Here is a 19,863-nt window from a genome sequence, read left to right as displayed (position 1 = left end):
AATTTGATACGAGTTGGGATGTAGATGGCAGGCTTTTGATTTTTCTCAGTCCTACAGCAACACTGTATTTTATAACATACTTAATAAAGCAAAATGTCCTTGGGTGTATACAGGCGATCCCTGCATTGTGAAGGAAATTCAACCTTACAGTATCAAATTAGCTCTTATGGAATTTATCTGGGGGGAAATAAAGAAAACCTGTGGAAACAAAAACAAACTGTTAGTCACTCAGCACTGTAAGAGAATCAATTGCGTTAGCAGTCATTGATGAATCGTTCCTTTGCACATCCTCTCCAGTCTGAGGACATGAGAACAGTTGTTTGTAGAAGGGCATTTCCTCTGATGGGCTGCATTGTGGGGAGCTATAGTAGCCATGGCCAACTCCTTAAAATAATCCCTAAATCTTCATTCCTCCTCTATTCTCACAATGCTTTAACCCAATAACCCCTAATTTCCTTCTTACACTATCTTTAAGCCACGGACCCTAATCCTTGAATCCTATCCCTTTCCCTGATCTCCCCACTTCACAAGCAATCTGAAATTATATTAATGTTCAGCTTCAAGCAGTCTATCATAAATAAAGAAAAATTCTGAGGAAGCAACACTTTTGAAAAATAAAATGTTGTCATCTAATTAAGCTAATGGAAAATATGCTGTATTCAGTCATTGATGAACACTATTTTACATTTTTTTAACTAACTTTCCTATCTTGAAAAGTCTTAAAAAATTTAAAGGGGATTTTGTGTAAAGTTATATTTCAGCAACACAGGTCTTCTATAACCTAGGGAGCCCATGTATATAAAATTGTAGGCTGTAAATATTCTTAATGACTAGCAGATCAAATTGCCAAGTTTCAAGTTATTGAAACCAAGATTGAGATTCAATTAACTTTTCAACATGCCATTGGAAACTAGACCTGAAAAAGAACAGAATTCTAATCACAACACTCATCATCAGCAGCTAAATCTATTTCTGCCCTCCTAAATAATTCAGCTGTTCAACATCAATGGTTTAAACAAAAGCAACAGCAAACATTCAGCAGATATTACATACAGTACTTGTAATCGGTGCGTTACAGGGTGTATCACCTTTAAAGATCTTTTTCACAGCAGCATCAACATGGCATATCCCACAATCTTAGGATAAAGTCGATCTCTGATCCTGGGCTGCAGCACTTAAAAACATTAACATTCTGCAAGCTACGTCAGGCTCACAGAGAGCATCTAGTTCAGAATTGGAGCAGAAATTTCCACAAAATGCTTTGGTTTCACCAACACTCCCTGTTCTTTAAGTAATACAACAGAAATAGTGGTACAATCATCAATATGACACTAATTTCATTCTTGTTTAGTTATAGCACATCTTTGTTTTATTGCTACAAAGTAGACCCCTTTTCAAAAATGTCTCCTCTACAGTGTAAGTGGTGACTAAATCATTCTAGCTTTTGAAAAATGATTTTTAAGAAGCTAGCCAAACAGCTGCAGTTCTTTTAAGCGAGAAACAACTGAAATTTTACCTTTCCTAATCTTCAACCAATTACATTTAAATTGACAATGTCATATCATGTACTGACCATTACAACTTTTAACGCTTTACCTTAGACAACCCCAGAGGTACAGACATGAGAAAATCTGCAGATGCTAGAAATGCAAGCAACACACACAAAATGCTGGAGAAACTCAGACAGCTAGTTAGCATCCATGGAAGAAAAAACAGTCGATGTTTCATGCCAAGACCCTTCATCAGGTCTGATACTCTCAGACGGTGGTGTCTGAAAAGAGGATGCTGTCCAAGTTACATGCCATCTTAGACAATGTCTCCCATCCACTCCATAATGTACTGGTTAAGCACAGGAGTACATTCAGCCAGAGACTCATTCCACCGAGATGCAACACTGAGTGTCATAGGAAGTCATTCTTGCCTGTGGCCATCAAACTTTACAACTCCTCCCTCGGAGTGTCAGACACCCTGAGCCAATAGGCTGGTCCTGGACTTATTTCCACTTGGCATTATTTACTTATTATTTAATTATTTATGGTTTTATATTGCTATATTTCTACACTATTCTTGGTTGATGCGACTGTAACAAAACCCAATTTCTCTCAGGATCAATAAAGTACGTCTGTCTGTCTGTATAAAGTAGTGGTTGCCAACCCGTCAATCGCGATCGACTGGTCGATCGTTGAGACTTTCCCAGTAGATCCTGAAAAAAATGAAAAATAAATACACAAATATTGTTGAGAGATTGTTTCTGGGCTGCGGGGTTTTAGTTCCGTTCTTTCTGCCCAGTGTGCACGCACATAGTTCCCCCGTACTACACAGTGTACTTCAGTGGTCCCCAACCACCGGGCCGCGAGGAAACGATGCAAGTCAGTTGCACCTTTCCTCATTCCCTGTCACACCCACTGTTGAACTTGAATCCACGTGAGGTCATCAGTCGCCCAAATGCCGTGATACTCTCATGCCACTGTTAGCCTTGTGTGGCCGGCAAGAACCGCCGATGCTACTGGCCTGGAGTGCAGCTGGCGGGAAGTGCCAATGCTACTGGCTCGGAGCACGACCGGTGGGAAGTGCTGATGCTACTGGCCCTGAGCACGACCAGCGGGAAGTGCTGATGCTACTGGCCTGGAGTGCAGCTGGCGGGAAGTGCCGATGCTACTAGCCCGGAGCATAACCGGCGGGAAGTGCTGATGCTACTAGCCTGGAGCGCGGACGGTGAGAACCGCCGATGCTACTGGCCCGCATAGGCCAGTCCGCGGTGCAAAAAGAGGGTGGACACCCCTGGTGTTTATGCATTATTTCCACTTCCGGGTTGTGGGGTTTTACTTCCGGTCTTTTCTGCCCCCGTGCGCATGTGTGTAACTAGTCTATCTTGCCTTTCACTAAGGCCGAGGTAGGGGATCTTGGGCTTAAAAAGGTTGGTGAGCACTAGTCTAAAGGGTCTCGGCCCAAAATGCTGACTATTTACTCTTTTCGACAGATGCTGCCTGGTTGGCTGAGTTCCTCCAGCATTTTGTATGTGCTGTCCAGACAGTCACTCTGTATTTTACTAGTACACAATAGCAGCAGTCATTCGCCTAGGCTACTCCAGCATCTCACAAACCCACGATCTGTAGCATCAAGGAGAAGGGCAGCACATGCATGGAACCACAGTCATCAGCACATTCCCCTCCAAATCCTGACTTGAAAATATATTGTAATTTCTTCACTGTCATTAGTTTGAATCCTCAAACTCGCTATCTAACTGAAGTGGGATACATTAATCAGAAACACTGCTATGTTTTAAGGTGGCTCATCACCAGCTTCTCAAAGCAATTAAGAGATTAATCAATAAACACCAGCCTTGCCAGCAATGTCCACATTCCAAACAAAATTAATGAATTATGCTAACAAAAATTTGCATCATAAATACCATTTTGTTTACCTAGTAATATCACAGAAGGAACACAAAGTCAACTTAAAAAGTACCTTAGAATTTCAAAGGATGTGGAAAAGATCTTTACCACTACAAAGAGACTTGAATTGAGGATTTACTCAGTGGTGAGAAATAGTCTAATTAAGATTAGTAAGGGAACTATTGGCTCTATTAGTTAATCAGATTAAGATGATATACAAAAAGAAGTGATATTAAATAAATACAGGGAGAATTGAGATTGTGGAATTCTCTGCCACTGATAATTAGCAAACCTGAAAATATTAACATGATTGCTTGTAAAAGAAAGGAACATGACAATGAAAGCAACTATGAAAATGAAAATATATATCCAGAGTGATACAAAAAGCTGGGGAAAATGTTCTAAGAATCCTTTCCATTAATGAGCTTCATGGTAAATTTCACGACATCAGGTCAAAAATAGAAAAGGAATCCTCTTGCTGATTACCATCTAAACCTTCCTAATCTGAAAAAATATTAGTTCTCCAGATTAAACTACCCTTGGAAGAAGCACCAAAGGTTGTAAGAACACTGAATGCACTCTGGGTGATACAGCAATTACAGGTTCTGGAATCTGGAGTGAATAAACTACTGAAGGGACTCAGGAACTAAGGCAGTATCCCTCAAGACAAAAGGATGGCCAATGTTTCAGATCAAAACCTGAATCAGAATGAAGTGTGAAAGAAGGATAATCAGTATATAGAAATGAGAGACAGGATGTTCAACAAAGGTAAATTTCAAAGGCTAAGTGGAGAATCAAAGGTCAAAGGTTCATTTATTATCGAAGTATACAACTCTGAAATTCTTCTTCTCCAGACAGTCATGAAACCAAGAAAGAAAAGAATGGAAGTAGGATCATCAACCCCCAATTAATCCCTGAACAAAAAAAAACACAAGCAAAAATGGAACAGGCACATCAACCCTCAAATTCCTCGTTAGATATGGCCCTTGTGGCTAAAGGGATCAGGGGGTATGGAGAGAAACCAGGTACAGGGTTCTGAGTTGGATGATCAGCCATGATCATACTGAATGGCGGTGCAGGCTCGAAGGGCCGAATGGCCTACTCCTGCACCTATTTGCTATGTTTCTATTCCCCTCCCTTGTATACAGGAAAAAAAACAAAAACGAGAATGATGGGTAGATGGGAGTTCAGATAACAGTAGGGGGGTGCATGGATAAAGTAAACAAAGGGAGAGAGAGATCCCAGAGGACTGTGAGAGGAAGAAACAAGCACAGAGGAATGGGTTACCTGAAACTGTTAAATTCAGTGTTAAAATGACATGCGACTAGAGGCTCATGGAGAGACATTGCAGACAGAACAGGAGTGCTCTGCAAAACAATTGCCTTGTCCATAACAGGCTTTGCTTACAAAGAAAAGACATATTGTTCCATGATTGCTACAAAACTCTCATTTAACTGACAAAATTGTTCAAGTGATCCCTGCCAACATACAGAAGTTAATTTAGTTAATTACTATTCACAAGTCTATTGTCAAATAATGTATTAGAGAAGATATCAACAATATTGCTATCAAGCAACACTTACTTACTAAAAGTACATATTTATCATTCTTTCGAGAACCTTGGGCTACTGCTTCCATTTCAGCCTGTTCCAAATATGGTCAAAATGGATGAATGCTCAGCCAGGTGAAAAGGACTTTACTTGAGTCAACATTTATTCATGTGTGGCAACAAAGCCTTAGTAAAATTGATGGACATGGAGAAAATTCTTACAGCTATACCAAGAACAAAAGAACCTCCAGCTGCTTCACAAATAAATATTTTGGAAATACAATATCTGAAAAGTTTAAAGCTGCATTTTTACAGCATTTTACTGCTGAGCTTGAATATAATTAGTACAAAAACTGCTGGTGCCTGAGCAGCTTGCTACAGAGGCCCATCACAGAGCCTGAAAATGTACAAAATGCAAAATGTCAGCATCTTTCCTTTGAAGGATATCAAAATTATTTTCTTAACTTTCCAGATGAATTTACGATAATAACTTTATATAAATAGCTACATGTCAAGTACAAGGGCACCTCAGAATACTTTTCAGATTTCATTCCTTTCTATTGGAGAACTTGAACCCCACTCAAAGTTCAAAGTAAATTTATTAACAAAGTACAAGGTGTGATTGATAAGTTTGTGGCCTAAGATAGAAGGAGTCAATTTTAGAAAACCTAGCACATTTATTTTTCAACATAGTCCCCTCCTATACATTTACACACTTAGTCCAGCGGTCCTGGAGCATATGGATCTTGATCCTCCAGAAAGTGTCCACAGATGGGTGATTGGTAAGTTCATGGCCTAAGGCAGACGGAGATGAGTTATACAGCTCTTGTTACATGTACATGCAGTTCAACTCTGAGTGATTATCAGAAAGTTTGAAGTTAATAACACATCTTCTACCCGAGGCCACGAACTTATCAATCACCCGGATGTGTTTAAAGGGAACATTGGGGGGGCTTCTTCACACAGAGAGTGGTGGGAGTGTGGAATGAGCTGCCAGATGAAGTGGTACATGTGGGCTCACTTTTAACATTTAAGAAAAACTTGGACAGGTACATGGATGAGAGGTGTATGGAGGGATATGGTCCAGGTGTAGGTCAGTGGGACTAGGCAGAAAAATGGTTCGGCATAGCCAAGAAGGGCCAAAAGGCCTGTTTCTGTGCTGTGATGTTCTATGGTTCCATGAATGGGTGGCAGGGTGGAGATACAGCTCTACTAATGGAGGTGTAAGGTGCTCCTTCCCTCTGCTAGACTGCAGGTCACCCTTGGGCACAGTGTAATACCTATTTCACCCCACTCCCCTCAACTAGAGTCACATGAAGCAATAGCAGCAGGTGGTAGATGGGCGTATGATGGTGCATATCACAAGTCTTTGTTATGCCAGGCACACAGTCTCTGAAGAATATTGATAATGGCTGGGGTCACCCATCTTGTAAAGATACTGATCAGAAAATGACAATGGTATACCACTTCTATAGAAAATTTGCCAAGAACAATAATGGTCATGAGGTCATGATTACATATATCATATGACATGGCACATAATGACGATGACTATAGTGGGATTTGTTACGGATTCAAGCAACAATAAATATATGAGTGAGGCAGGGGTTCTTATAACAAATAAAACATTTATTAAACACTGAAAAACAAACCCCCAAAAGTAAACAAATCACTAACGTAACCAGAAATCAGCTGCTGTGCGGCAGCTTAAACAGTTCTTAAAGCAATGAAGCTTAAACAGTTCTTAAAGCAATGTTGCAAAAACAGTTCTTCAAAGTAGTATTGCAAAAGTTCAAAATTCTTACTCTCCATTAAAGGGAGAGACTTTTTAAGACGATTTAAATTCTCTTTCATGTCGTGTTGTTGCAATTCCCAGTTGAACTACTTTTCCCACGAGGAATTTTACGAAGATGAAATGTAACGGCTTAAAGGCACTGACCTTTCCTTTACAACACTGTACTTAATCCTTTCTGCTATTTCACAGGGATTAACACAAGTACAGTCAACGAATTCCTTCCGAATGAGGATCAAACAAGGTTGAACCTGTTTCACTGTCGAAATCGACTCTCCTCAATCTTTTAACTCCCGAACTCCAATCTTCACTCTCCACTGATTCTCAACTAGCAGTATTATAAAGAAACTGCTGGCAATGACCTTTTAAACCTTAGGCATTAGATAAAACTTCATCTTTCAACTAAACTGCGTCATAACATTAAATCACGCAGTGGCATGAAGTCAACATGGCAAATCCAGCCATGAACTGCCCCTCCTCACAGGGAGGGGTCCTCTTTTTATACCCTGTAAAAAAAACCTGTCACATGACCTCTACTGGCGGGAAAATGACATCACTCCACCATCACAAGACCATTACCTCAAGTCCAGTATAGCTTCAAACCCTGTCATGTGACAAGTACACCACTGTCACGTGTCAAGGGTACGTAACAGATTCACTTTCACAAATACACGTCTCGATTAAGCCTGATAAGAATAGCACCCCATCTTCACTGACTTCTGGTATGGCTGCAATAAACAAATATATGAACAATAATTTCTTAAAACTAAATTAAGATAAAACTGGAGTGCTTTTGGTTGGTCTGAAAGCCAAAAAAGGTAAACTTCTTGATAAATTTGAAAACTTGCCTCGCCTTGTAAGATCAAAAGTAACAAGCGTGGGCGTTCAAATTTGAATTTTAAAATCCATATAAAGAAAGTGACCAGACCAGTATTTCTAAACTTAAATATTGTAAAGATATGTCTATTTCTAGTATGCAATGATGCTGAAAATCTAATTCAAGCCTTTATAATCAAATAGACTAGATTATTGCAATGTACTTTTTACTGGCCTTCCAAAGCAATCTAGTGACAAACTTCAACTCATTCAAAACCTGCTGCTATATTTTTACCTAAAACCAAGATGACAGGGGATATCACTCTCATCCTAGCTAAATGAAACAGCATTCCCCAAGGTCAAAGTGCAAAACACGAAACATGCAGTCACACAGAGCACACAGCACATTAAGTTACAGCAGTACATATAGTCACAAAAAATATTAGCACTAGTCCCTGAGTGGCATGGCCTGAAGACTGATGGTGCATGGGATGTTGTCCTGGAGCCATTTTTCTGTAAAAACAAGTACAGACCAATTCCTCATCTCGTGATGATTCAGCAGATGAAAGCAAATCGTCTTGTCCTGGGTCAGCCAGAGACAATCCAGCTTGCCTGTTCAGTTATGTAATCAAACAACAAGGGAGACATTACGAATTCCACCACAATTAAAGAAGGTGACAAGAGACTGTATGATCAATGCAGCCGACCAGCACATGCAGAAAGTGTATCAGTCTCCAGCAATGGCTTGCAAGAACTGGGCTGGCCAGGGTGCAGCCCTGAGCCCTTACCGCCGTTCTGTGTGACCACACTGCTCACCGTGCCTGCCAAACAACTGCTTCTATAGATAGCCTCTTCAAATTAAGCAGGGGGGAGATTTGTTGCTGGATTCATGCCAAGTTTCCAACACTGCAGTGAATAGCAACAGGAAGGGCATAGATTCACAGCAGGCACTCAGATTAACAGCAGAGAGGGCAGGAATTCACACCAGGTTTCCAAAATAGAAACAGTCAGTAATATATCTCTGTAAATAATACTCTTTTTGTGTCCAGTATACTTGCTGCTACACACAAAATATCCAACACCTTCTTTGCAAAGCCAACATGATGCCAAGAACAACACACAAAATGGAATTGACCTTGACAGCAGCTGTTCAAACCTCCTCCTACCCCACTACAAATGTTTGAACCGCACTTCATTGTGCAATTTGCTAAAATGGCATTTGGAAATCCAAGCATACTACATAATACGAATAGTAAACACAAACTACACTGCCAATACTGTCCTAACAAAGGGTCTCGGCCCGAAACGTTGACTGCTTGTTTCCACGGATGCTGCCCGACCTGCTGAGTTCCTCCAGCTTTTTCTACATAATACGTGTGGACTTCCTATCAAGTTCAAAATCCACAAGTGAAATAAAGTCATTCTTTTTTTTTTTTTTTTTTAAATAATTTTTTATTGCATTTTTAAATGATTACAAAGTATGAAAAAAACAATGTATATAACCCATACCCCCTCCCCTTAACCCCTCCCCCCTAACTACCCCTTAGAGAAAAAAAAAAGAAAGAAAGAAAGAAAGAAAGAAAGAAAGAATGCCTGGTGGTTGGAAGATCTCCACATGCTCCATGGAGTTCGTAATAATTTTAATATGTATATTTATTTCTTTCCCCTAGTAACCAATTGTTTCATCTTAAAAGCATCTATATATTTAATCCTGTCTTTTGTAAATAAGGGCTCCAAATTTTCAAAAATGTTTCATATTTTCATATTTTTCATTTTCATATTCATATTCATTTTTTCATATTCATATTTTCAACTGGTACTTTTTTACATTCGACATGGTCTTGCTCTAAAATTCAACCTTTTTGGACAAATTTAAGACTTTTACTGGAACAAATTACAGGAACACAATTTCCTCACAATCCAATATTATTTTTACTAGGTGATATTGAAGGGATAAAACCGAAACTCAAACTAAATAAGTATCAGAAAGAATTTATAAAAATTGCACTGGCAGTAGCCAAAAAAGCTATTGCAGTTACTTGGAAATTGGATTCACATTTAAGTATAGATTCTTGGAAGAAAGAAATCTATGGTTGTATTCCATTAGAAAAAATTACTTATAATTTAAGAGATAAATAAAGTCATTCTTGAAAATTGTATCACTGATTATCAGTTTTGCTGAAAATTATATTGTTAAATTATTAAAACATTGCAAAACTTGAATTAGCAATTGTGCTTAGCTGAAACTAGCAAGTTTTTAAACCACAAGCTCTTTTAGCCACTTATCTTCAAGACAGAAAGAACACTCGCAAGAAAATGAAACTGATGAACCACTTGGTGAAACCCAAATCTTTGCATACTTCTAATAGCTCATGTGACTTGGTGCAAAATGTAGTATATTCCTGTGAACTACATAGGAACAAGCTTAAAATGGCAAGACCCTTAACAGTGTTGATGCACAGAGGGATCTTTGGGTTTAAGTCCATAGCTCACTAAAGGTAGCAGCTCAAGTTGAAAAAGGTGTTGGATGGAATGCACTCATCTTGTGTAGATATAACCAATAGTAACCATTGGCATTATCTATACAAGGTGATGCCTCAAGAAGACAACATCTATCAAAGATCCCCAACACTATCTTTTCACAGTTACTAATGGGCAGAAGGTACAAAAGCCTTAAGCCCCACACTACCAGCTACTTCCCTTCAACTGTTTGGTTCCTGAATCTACTGACACAATGAATCACTGCAGCGTAGCAACAATATGACCCCTTTGATTACTCTGCACTAAAATGGACTTAGTTTTATTTCTTTTGAAAAAATTGTGCATAATTTATGTTTAATTCATGTTTGTTCTTGTGAATACTTATCTTGTACTCCTGTCAATGTCTATGATGTTGGTGCAAGTGTTTCACCACATACATGTACTCATGCATATGACAATAAGCTCAACTTTGATCTAGTTGTTGATTTTATAGATTCTGATATAGTGCACGAGCTCAGATTGATGCCCTCAATCCAATCACATACCAACCATATCACAATTTCACAATTTTAGTTTTGTCTGACATAATGGGAAATTACATTGCAAAGGTCAATCCACTTGCACTTGTACATGAATTATCAGAATCGAAAGTAAATATTGCAAATATTTACAAAGTGCATTTTCCACATAACTCAAAGGTGATATAGTGAAAAAAACTGAAATAATAGGTTGCTTGCATACCTGAATTAGATCCAAAATTCCTAGTTCACTCTCTGAGGAATCCACACAAAAGACAAAATATAAAGTTGCATAATGTCTGTAAATAAGTTTATTGTCTGCTCCACCAATTAACCTGAAAAACAAAATAACCAAACACAATTGCAAATTACATCAAAAATTAACACATCACCAGCCACTTAATTTTACTAAATGCAGCATTTATGCATTCTTTAAATGCAGGCATAAAGGTATAGCTGGTCGTCACTGCCTCACAGTGCCGGTCACCTGGGATTCAATCCTAACGACTGGTGCAGTCTATATGGAGTTAGCACATACTCCGTTCAACCATGTGGATTTCCTCAGGGTGATTAAATTTCCTCCAACCTCCCACCTCCCAAAGACATAAAAATTGATAGGGTAATTGTCCCTGGCGTATGGATTAATGATACAAAAATATCATTAATGCAGTTTGAGTGTCAATTCATGGATGCTGGTCAGTGGGTTGAAGAGCCTGTTTCTGTGCTCCAACTTTTTCTATGCCTCAAGCTTTTGAAATAAGACTATAAACATAGGAGCAGAATTAGGCCAGTTGACCCATCAAGTCTGCTCCACCATTTAATCATGGCTGATTTATTATCCTTTTCAACTCCTTTCTCCACCTTCTCCCCTTAAACTTCGATGCCTTGATTAATGAAAAACCTATCAACCTTTCCCTTAAATGTACCCAATGAACTGGCCTGCACAACTGTCTATGACAACTGATTCCACAGATTCACCATCCTCTGGCTAAAGAAATTTTTCCTCTTCTCTGTTCTAAACGGTCAACCCTCAATTCTAAGGATGTTTTCTCTGGTCCTAAACTACTCCACCATAAACAGCAAAGGGGATCGTTCTTTCATGGTAGAATTATCAATCCGGCGAAGGTTGGACACACGAATAACTCCCCTTTCACACCCTTTCACACTGCGAGAGCTACTGATCAATCCACCTGATCGATCCACCAAAGCCCACCTTTTCTGTGGGCACAACAAAGCTCATTCAGTGTCCAAAACCATGTGACCTATTTATCTCACCATGCTGAACACCAGCTGTCCATCAAGCAGCTCCTCCCTTCTCTCTCTGTAAGAATTCAGAAACTGACAGTGTCCTTGCAAAAGTATAAACATTGTTTGCACAGAAACCAACACACACTCACACACACACAGGTTTTCTTAGGTAAGGGGCTCAAAACTGCTCATAATACTCCAAGTATCATCTGACCAATGCCTTACAAAGCCTTATTACATCATTAGTGATTCTGCAGATGCTGAAAATAAATAAAAACGCAAAATGCTGGCAGAACTCAGCAGGCCAGACAGCATCTATGGGAGGAGGTAGTGACGACGTTTCGGGCTGAAACCCTTCATCGGGACACCATTCGGCCCATCGAATCTGCTCCACCATTCAATCATGGGCTGATCCAATTCTTCCAGTCATCCCCACTCCCCTGCCTTCTCCCTATACCCTTTGATGCCCTGGCCAATCAAGAACCTATCTATCTTTGGCATAAATGCACCCAATGACTTAGCCTCCACAACCGCTCTAGATTTACCACCTGACTAAAGTAATTTCTCCGTATCTCTTTTCTAAATGGATGTCCTTCAATCCTGAAGTCGTGCCCTCTTGTCCTAGACTCCCCTACTGTGCCATATCTAATCTGTTCAGGCCTTTTAGCATTTGAAGTGTTTCTACAATATCCCCCCATATTCTCCAGAACTCCAGGGAATACAGACCAAGAGCTGCCAAATGTTCCTCATACAGTAACCCTTCCTTTCCTGGAATTATTCTCGTGAGTCTTCTCTGAACCCTCTCCAATGTCAGTATATACTTTCTAAATTAAGGAGCCCAAAACTGTACACAATACTCCAAGTGTGGTCTCACAAATGTCTTATAGAACCTCAACATCACATCCCTGCTCTTATATTCTGTACCTCTAGAAATGAATGGTAACATTGCATTCGCCTTCTTCACAACCAGCTCAAACTGGAGGTTAATCTTCAGGATATCTTGCACAAGGACTCCCAAGTCCCTTTGCATCTCTGCATTTTGAATTCTCTCCCCATCTGCCCGTTTATTTCTTCCACCTAAGTGCATGACCGTACACTTTCCAACATTGTATTTTATTTGCCACTTCTTTGCCCATTCCTGTAAACTACCTAAGTCTCTCTGCAGGCTTTCAGTTTCCTCAACACTGCCCGCTCCTCCACCTATCTTTGTATCATTGGCAAATTTAGCCACAAATCCATTAATCCCATAGTCCAAATCATTGACATGCATCGTAAAAAACAGTGGTCCCAACACCAACCCCTGTGGAACTCCACTGGTAACCAGCAGCCAACCAGAAAAGGATCCCTTTATTCCCACTCTCTGTTTTCTGCTGATCAGCCAATGCTTCACACATGCAAGTAACTTCCCTGTAATTCCATGGGCTCTCATGTGTGGCACCTTGTCAAAGGCTTTCTGAAAATCCAAGTACACACCTACTGCATCTCCTTTGTCTACTCTGCTTGAAATTTCCTCAAAAAATTGTAGTCGGTTAGTCAAGCAGGATTTTCCTTTCAGGAAACCATGCTGGTTTTGGCCTATCTTGTCAGGTGCCTGCAGGTATTCCGTAATCTCATCCCTAACAACAGATTCCAAAAACTTCCCAACCACTGATGTCAGGCTTATAGTTTCCTTTCTGCTGCCTCCCACCCTTCTTAAATAGCAGAGTAACATTTGCAATTTTCCAGTCATCCAGTACAATGCCATAATCTATTGATTCTTGAAAGATCATTGTTAATGCCTCCACAATCTCTCCAGCTACTTCCTTCAGAACCCAAGGGTGCATTCCATCAGGTCCAGGAGATGTATCCACCCTCAGACCATTAAGCTTCCTAAGCACCACCTCAGTCATAATTTTCACTGCACATACTTCACTCCCCTAACACTCTTGAATCTCCGGTATACTGCAGATCTCTTCCACTGTGAAGACTGATACAAAATATGCATTCAGTTCCAGTGTGCACAAAAATCTTGCAATTTTTTACCCAGTGACAACAACATGTGTGAACTGTATTTTATATATATATAAAAAAGTATACAATATGTAGCAGATAATGAAGGATTTTCTTGCCGGAGCTTTAGCACACCTTCCATATGTGATTTGCTTGTTAAATGACATTCTAAAAAGTCAAGTTTCCAAATATCACTCCGCTCCTTCCCACTTGCAAACTTCTCTAGCAACTTCTGCATTGCAACAATACACATAGGTGATACCAGTTTCTGTACTTTACATAAACATTTTTCGTAGCTACATGCTCCTGACCTCGTGAGCTTTGGGTATAGCAGTTTTTACTGTTTCATTAAGCCACTCTGCTTTCAGTGCACATCATGATATTTGCTTCTTTGGAATTTGACATAATGAGTCAATCATTTCTTCAATAAAAACAATAACATATAATCCAGTTCTAAAATCTGCAAACAAATCATCACACACTCCGCATTGTCAACACTATCCGCATTGGAAACTGGAAAAGAAAATACGATTGTGTGCAATAATGAGATATACCTAACATGCCAACGAAGTAGAGGGTGACAACCTTTTGTGCCCAGTCTAAATTCCTTTGTGTGCTAGTAACAAAAAAGGAAACATTGTCCATAGGTTGTGGGAACATTTCAGTGATAGGGCAAGTGAAGTTGAGTGAAGTTATCCCCTTAGGTTCAAAAGCCTAATCATTGAGGGATAGTAACTGTTTCTGAACCTGGTGGTGCGAGTCCCGAGACCCCTGTACCTTCTTTTTGATGGCAGCAGCAGGAGAGCATGACCTGGGTTGTGGGGGTCCCTCGTCATGGGTGCTGCCTTCCTGTGACAACATTTCATGTACATATACTCAATGGTGGGGAGGGCTTTACTCGTGATCGACTGAGCCATCTGTATGATTTTCCATTCAGGAGCATTGGTGTTTCCATAATAGGCTGTGATGCAACCTGTCAATACACTGCCCACTACACATCAATATTAGTTTGTAGATGTTTCAGATGTCATGCTAAATCTTCACAAACTTCTATGTAAGTAGAGATGCAGTCGTGCTTTCCTCATAATTGCACTTACATGCTGGGCTCAAGACAAGTCCTCCAAAATAATAAAACTGAGGAATGTGAAGTTGCTGACCCTCTCAACCTCTGATCCTCCGATGAGGACCGGCTCTTAGACCTCGGATTTCCTTCTCCTGAAGTGAGTAATCAGCTCCTTGTTCTTGCTGCCACTGAGCAAGAAGTTGTTGTCATGGAACCACTCAGCCAAATTTTCAATCTCCCTCCTATATACTGATTCATCACCATCTTTGATTCTGCCTATGACAGAGGTGCTGTCAGCAAACTTGATAATAGCATTACAGTTATGCTTAGCCACCCAGTCTTAAGTATAAAATGAGTAGATAAGGGGGCGAAAGCACACACCTTTGTGGTGCACCTGTACCAACGGAAATAGTGGAGGAAATGTTGCCAATCCGAACTGACTGAGGTCTGCAAGTGAGGAAATCAAGGATCCAATTGCACAAGGAGTTATTGAAGCCAGGTTTTGGACCTTATTGATTAGTTTTGAGGGGATGATAGTATCAAATGCTGAGCTGTAATCGATAAAGAACATCCTAATGTATGCATGTTTGCTGTTCAGATGTTTCAGGATTGAGTGAGATGTAACGAAACCCGATTTCCCTCGGGATCAATAAAGTAAGTATGTCTGTCTGTCTGTTATCTGGTGTGGACCTATTGCTCCAGTAGGCAAATTGGAATGGATCCAAGTAGGAGTTGCAATGTTTCATCACCAACCTCTCAAAACACTTCATCACCGTGGATGCAAGTGCTACTGGATGACAGCCATTGAGGCAGGTTACTTCTTAGGCACCAGTATAATTGAAGCAGGCCGAACCTCAGACGGCTGAGTGAGAGGTTAAAGATCTCAGTGAACACTATAGCTAGTTGATCAGCACAGGCATTTAACGCTTGACCAGGCAGCCCATCTGGGCCGGATGCTTTTTGTGGGTTTACCAGAGAATGAAATCACAGGATCATCGGGAGCTGTGGGGGGTTGTGATGGTTCCTCTGTGGCGACCCACTTCCCAGCGCACTCGAACTGGCTCGCAAAGTGGTGCGTGCTGGCAACGAGGCTGGTCCCAAAGAGGGCGCCAAGCCTGCTTCACCAGCAAGGGGAAAAGCCCGTGCACGGGACGGGACTGTGAATACGCGCCCCCTACAGCATTCCCACCCGGGGAGGGTGGGAACAGGAAGGCTTTAAAGCGAGGCCGCAAAGTTTGAATAAACCTCTTTTGCAACTGCAGCTCACCGACTACGTGTCGTTATTTCAGCGCTATGTGTAGCACACGGCTACAATTGGTGACCCCAACGGCCCAAACGATATTTGGACCAGAGATGAACAACGCCGCATCTGTTCATGCAGTTTCGTTAAAACTGCCAAGATTCTGGACGCTGCAACCTCACCTATGGTTCCAGCAAGCAGAAGCCCAATTCCACATTCGGCAGATAACCTCGGAGGACACACGTTACTACTACGTGGTGAGCTCCCTCGACCAGGAGACAGCCGCCCAGGTTGAGGGGTTCATACTGTCGCCCCCGGAGGACAGCAAATACACAGAATTCAAAGCCTTGCTCATAAGCACATTCGGACTCTCACGGCACGAGCGGGCTGCCCGCTTACTGCACCTGGATGGTTTGGGGGGCAGGCCATCATCGGCTTTGATGAACAAGATGCTGTCCCTGGCCGGAGGTCACAAGCCCTGCCTCATGTTTGAGCAGGCGTTCCTGGAGCAGCTGCCCGAGGACATACGCATGCTGCTGTCTGATGTGGATTTCAGTGACCCCCGGAAGGTGGCAGCCCGGGCGGACTTGCTGTGGAAAGCCAAGAAGGAGAGTGGGGTGTCCGTCGCACAGATCACTGGGCCACGCTCCCAGCAGCAAACCAGTCCAGGCCCGGCTGCAGAGCCCACTAACCCCAGAGGCAGAGATGAGGAGACCAATGAACAATGGTGCTTCTACCACCAGCGGTGGAGCGCAGAAGCCCGCCGCTGTAGCCCGCCCTGCAAGTTCCCGGGAAACGCCAGGGCCAGCCACTGCTGATGGCTACGTCAGCTGGCCATCGGGACAGCCTCCTGTATGTCTGGGACAAGCAGTCGGGACGCCGCTTTTTGGTTGACACCGGAGCCGAGATCAGCGTCTTACCTCCGACGAATTATGACACCCGCAACAGAGAATCGGGTCCCACCCTGAGGGCCGCGAACGGCAGCACAGTAAGGACCTACGGCACCCGTACGGTGCGGCTACAGTTCGGTTCCAGCCAGTTCACATGGGATTTCACACTGGCCACCGTAGCCCAACTGCTCCTGGGAGCGGATTTTTTGCAAGCTCACAGCCTACTGGTCGACCTGCCAAGAAAGAGACTGGTCCACGCTGAGACCTTTCAAACATTCTCCCTAGGTGAAGCCCAGTTGCCAGCCCCATACCTAGACTCCATCATGCTGTCTGATAACGACTTCACCAGAGTCCTGGCGGATTTCTCATCGGTTCTGGCACCGCAGTTCACGGCAGCCATGCCCAGACATGGCGTACAGTACCACATCCCGACACAAGGACCACCCCTCCACACCCGTGCTCGAAGGCTTCCCCAGGAAATTGGGGATCATACGGCGGTCCGACAGCCCATGGGCCTCCCCCCTGCACATGGTGCCCAAAGAAACAGGGGGCTGGAGACCATGCAGCGACTACCGCAGGCTGAACGAGGCTACAACACCGGACCGTTACCCTGTACCGCACATTCAGGACTTTGCAGCAAACCTGCACAGCGCACGGACCTTCTCCAAGGTGGACTTCGTCCGGGGATACTATCAAATCCCGATGCATCCGGACGACGTCCCCAAAACGGCACTCATCACCCCATTCGGTCTTTTCCAGTTCCTCCGCATGCCATTCGGCCTAAAGAATGCCGCACAGATGTTTCAGCGGTTAATGGATGTGGTGGGACGCAACCTGGACTCCGCTTTCATCTTTTTGGACGACATCCTCATAGCCAGCAGCAGTCGTCAGGAACATCTGTCCCACCTCCGTCAACTCTACGCCCGACTGAGTGAATATGACCTGACAATCAACCCGGCCAAATGTCAGTTCGGGCTCGACACCATCGACTTCCTGGGCCACAGGATTTCTAAAGACAGGTCAAACCCTCTGCCCGCCAAGGTAGACGCAGTCTGCCATTTCCCCTGACCCAACACAATCAAAGGCCTTCAGGAATACGTGGGTATGGTGAATTTCTACCACCGCTTCCTCCCTTCAGCTGCCCAAATCATGCGGCCCCTGTTCACCCTGATGTCGGGTAAGGGCAAGTACATTACCTGGGACAAGGAGTCTGCTGCCGTTTTCATTAAAAGCGAAGAAGCCTTGACAAACGCCGCGATGCTAGTGCACCCCAGAACGGACATCCCTACCACCCTCACAGTGGATGCATCTAACACGGCAGTCAGTGGAGTGCTGGAACAACTCATCGAGGGTCGCTGGCAACCCCTGGCGTTTTTCAGCAAACACCTACGACCACCCGAGCTCAAATACAGTGCTTTCGACTGGGAACTGTTGGCGCTATACTTGGCAATCCGGCAGTTCAGGTACTTCTTAGAAGGTCGGCCCTTCACTGCATTCACAGACCACAAACCTCTTACCTTTGCATTCACGAAAGCATCCGACCCCTGGTCGTCCCACCAGCAGCAACATCTGTCCTACATCTCCAAATACACGACGGATGTCCAGCATGTCTCGGGAGAGAACAATGTCGTGGCAGACGCCGTCTCCCGCCCTAACATCCAAGCCCTGTCCCAGGGGGTAGACTATGAAGCACGAGTGGAGGCCACGCAGGCAGACGAGGAGATCCCTAGGACTGCAGTCTCCAGTTTGCAGCTCCACGACCTCCCCATAGGCCCAGGTGAGAGGACCCTACTCTGTGACGTCACCACCTGCCAACCCCACCCCGTCGTCCCAGCAGGCTGGCGGCAATGTGTTTTCGACTCCATTCACAACTTAGCGCACCCCTCCATCAGGTCAACCGTCTGGATGGTAGCCAACAGGTTCATTTGGCACGGACTCCACAAGCAGGTCAGTGAATGGGCCAAAACGTGCATGCACTGCCAAACAGCCAAGGTGCAGCGGCACACCAAAGCCCTGCCGCAGCAGTTCCACCCCACCCGCTGGCGTTTCGACCACATTCGTGTGGACATTGTGGGCCCCCTGTCAGTGTCGCAAGGAGCACACACCTCCTGACTATCGTGGACCGGTTCACAAGGTGGCCAGAGGTGGTCCCGCTCACCGACACCACCTCCGAATTTTGCGCCCAAGCACTGATTGCAACCTGGGTATCTCGCTTTGGTGTACCGGCCCACATTACCTCTGACAACAAAGGTGCCCAGTTCACCTCCAGCCTGTGGTCAGCTATGGCCAGCCTTTTGGGGACACAGCTTCACCACACAACTGCCTACCACCCACAGTCGAACAGACTAGTGGAGCGTTTCCACCGTCACCTGAAGTCAGCTCTCATGGCCCGCCTCAAAGGGCCTAACTGGGTGGACGAGCTTCCCTGGGTCCTGCTCGGAATCCGCACAGCGTCCAAAGAGGATCTGCACACCTCGTCGGCCAAGTTGGTGTACGGCGCACCCCTGGTCATTCCAGGAGAGTTCATACCAGCCCCAAGGGGTCAAGAGGAAGAACCCGCAGCAGTCCTGGGCAGACTACGTGAGAGGCTCGGTAACCTGGCCCCCATACGCACTTCACAGCATGGGCAGAACCGGACCTGCGTACCCAAAGACCTGCAAAACTGTAAGTTTGTTTTTGTACGACGGGGTGGACAGGGTGGACATCAGGCACTGCTACAGCGGCCCTACGAGGGGCCGTTTACAGTGATCAGAAACAACGGGTCCACATTCGTGTCGGACATTGAGGGGAAACAGGAGGTTTTCACAGTGGACCGACTCAAACCGGCCCATGTGGACTTGGCGCAGCCGGTCGAGATTCAGGCACCGCGGCGCAGAGGCAGA

At 43.6% G+C, this 19,863-nt stretch overlaps 1 protein-coding gene across 1 annotated transcript in view; it reads right to left on the bottom strand.

Moving 5' to 3' along the window:
• Window positions 1-19,863, bottom strand: part of LOC132394007 (AP-3 complex subunit sigma-1) — a 93,117-nt gene that overhangs the window by 47,262 nt on the left and 25,992 nt on the right. The window contains exon 3 of the mRNA XM_059969602.1: window positions 10,775-10,886. Coding sequence (XP_059825585.1) covers window positions 10,775-10,886 — 112 coding nt within the window. The remainder of the gene's footprint in view (window positions 1-10,774; window positions 10,887-19,863) is intronic.

Source organism: Hypanus sabinus, chromosome 5, assembly GCF_030144855.1.
Source record: "Hypanus sabinus isolate sHypSab1 chromosome 5, sHypSab1.hap1, whole genome shotgun sequence".
Taxonomy (NCBI): Eukaryota; Metazoa; Chordata; class Chondrichthyes; order Myliobatiformes; family Dasyatidae; genus Hypanus; species Hypanus sabinus.
The sequence above is the reverse complement of the archived record's forward strand: the minus strand, read 5'-3'. Positions and strand labels throughout refer to the sequence as shown.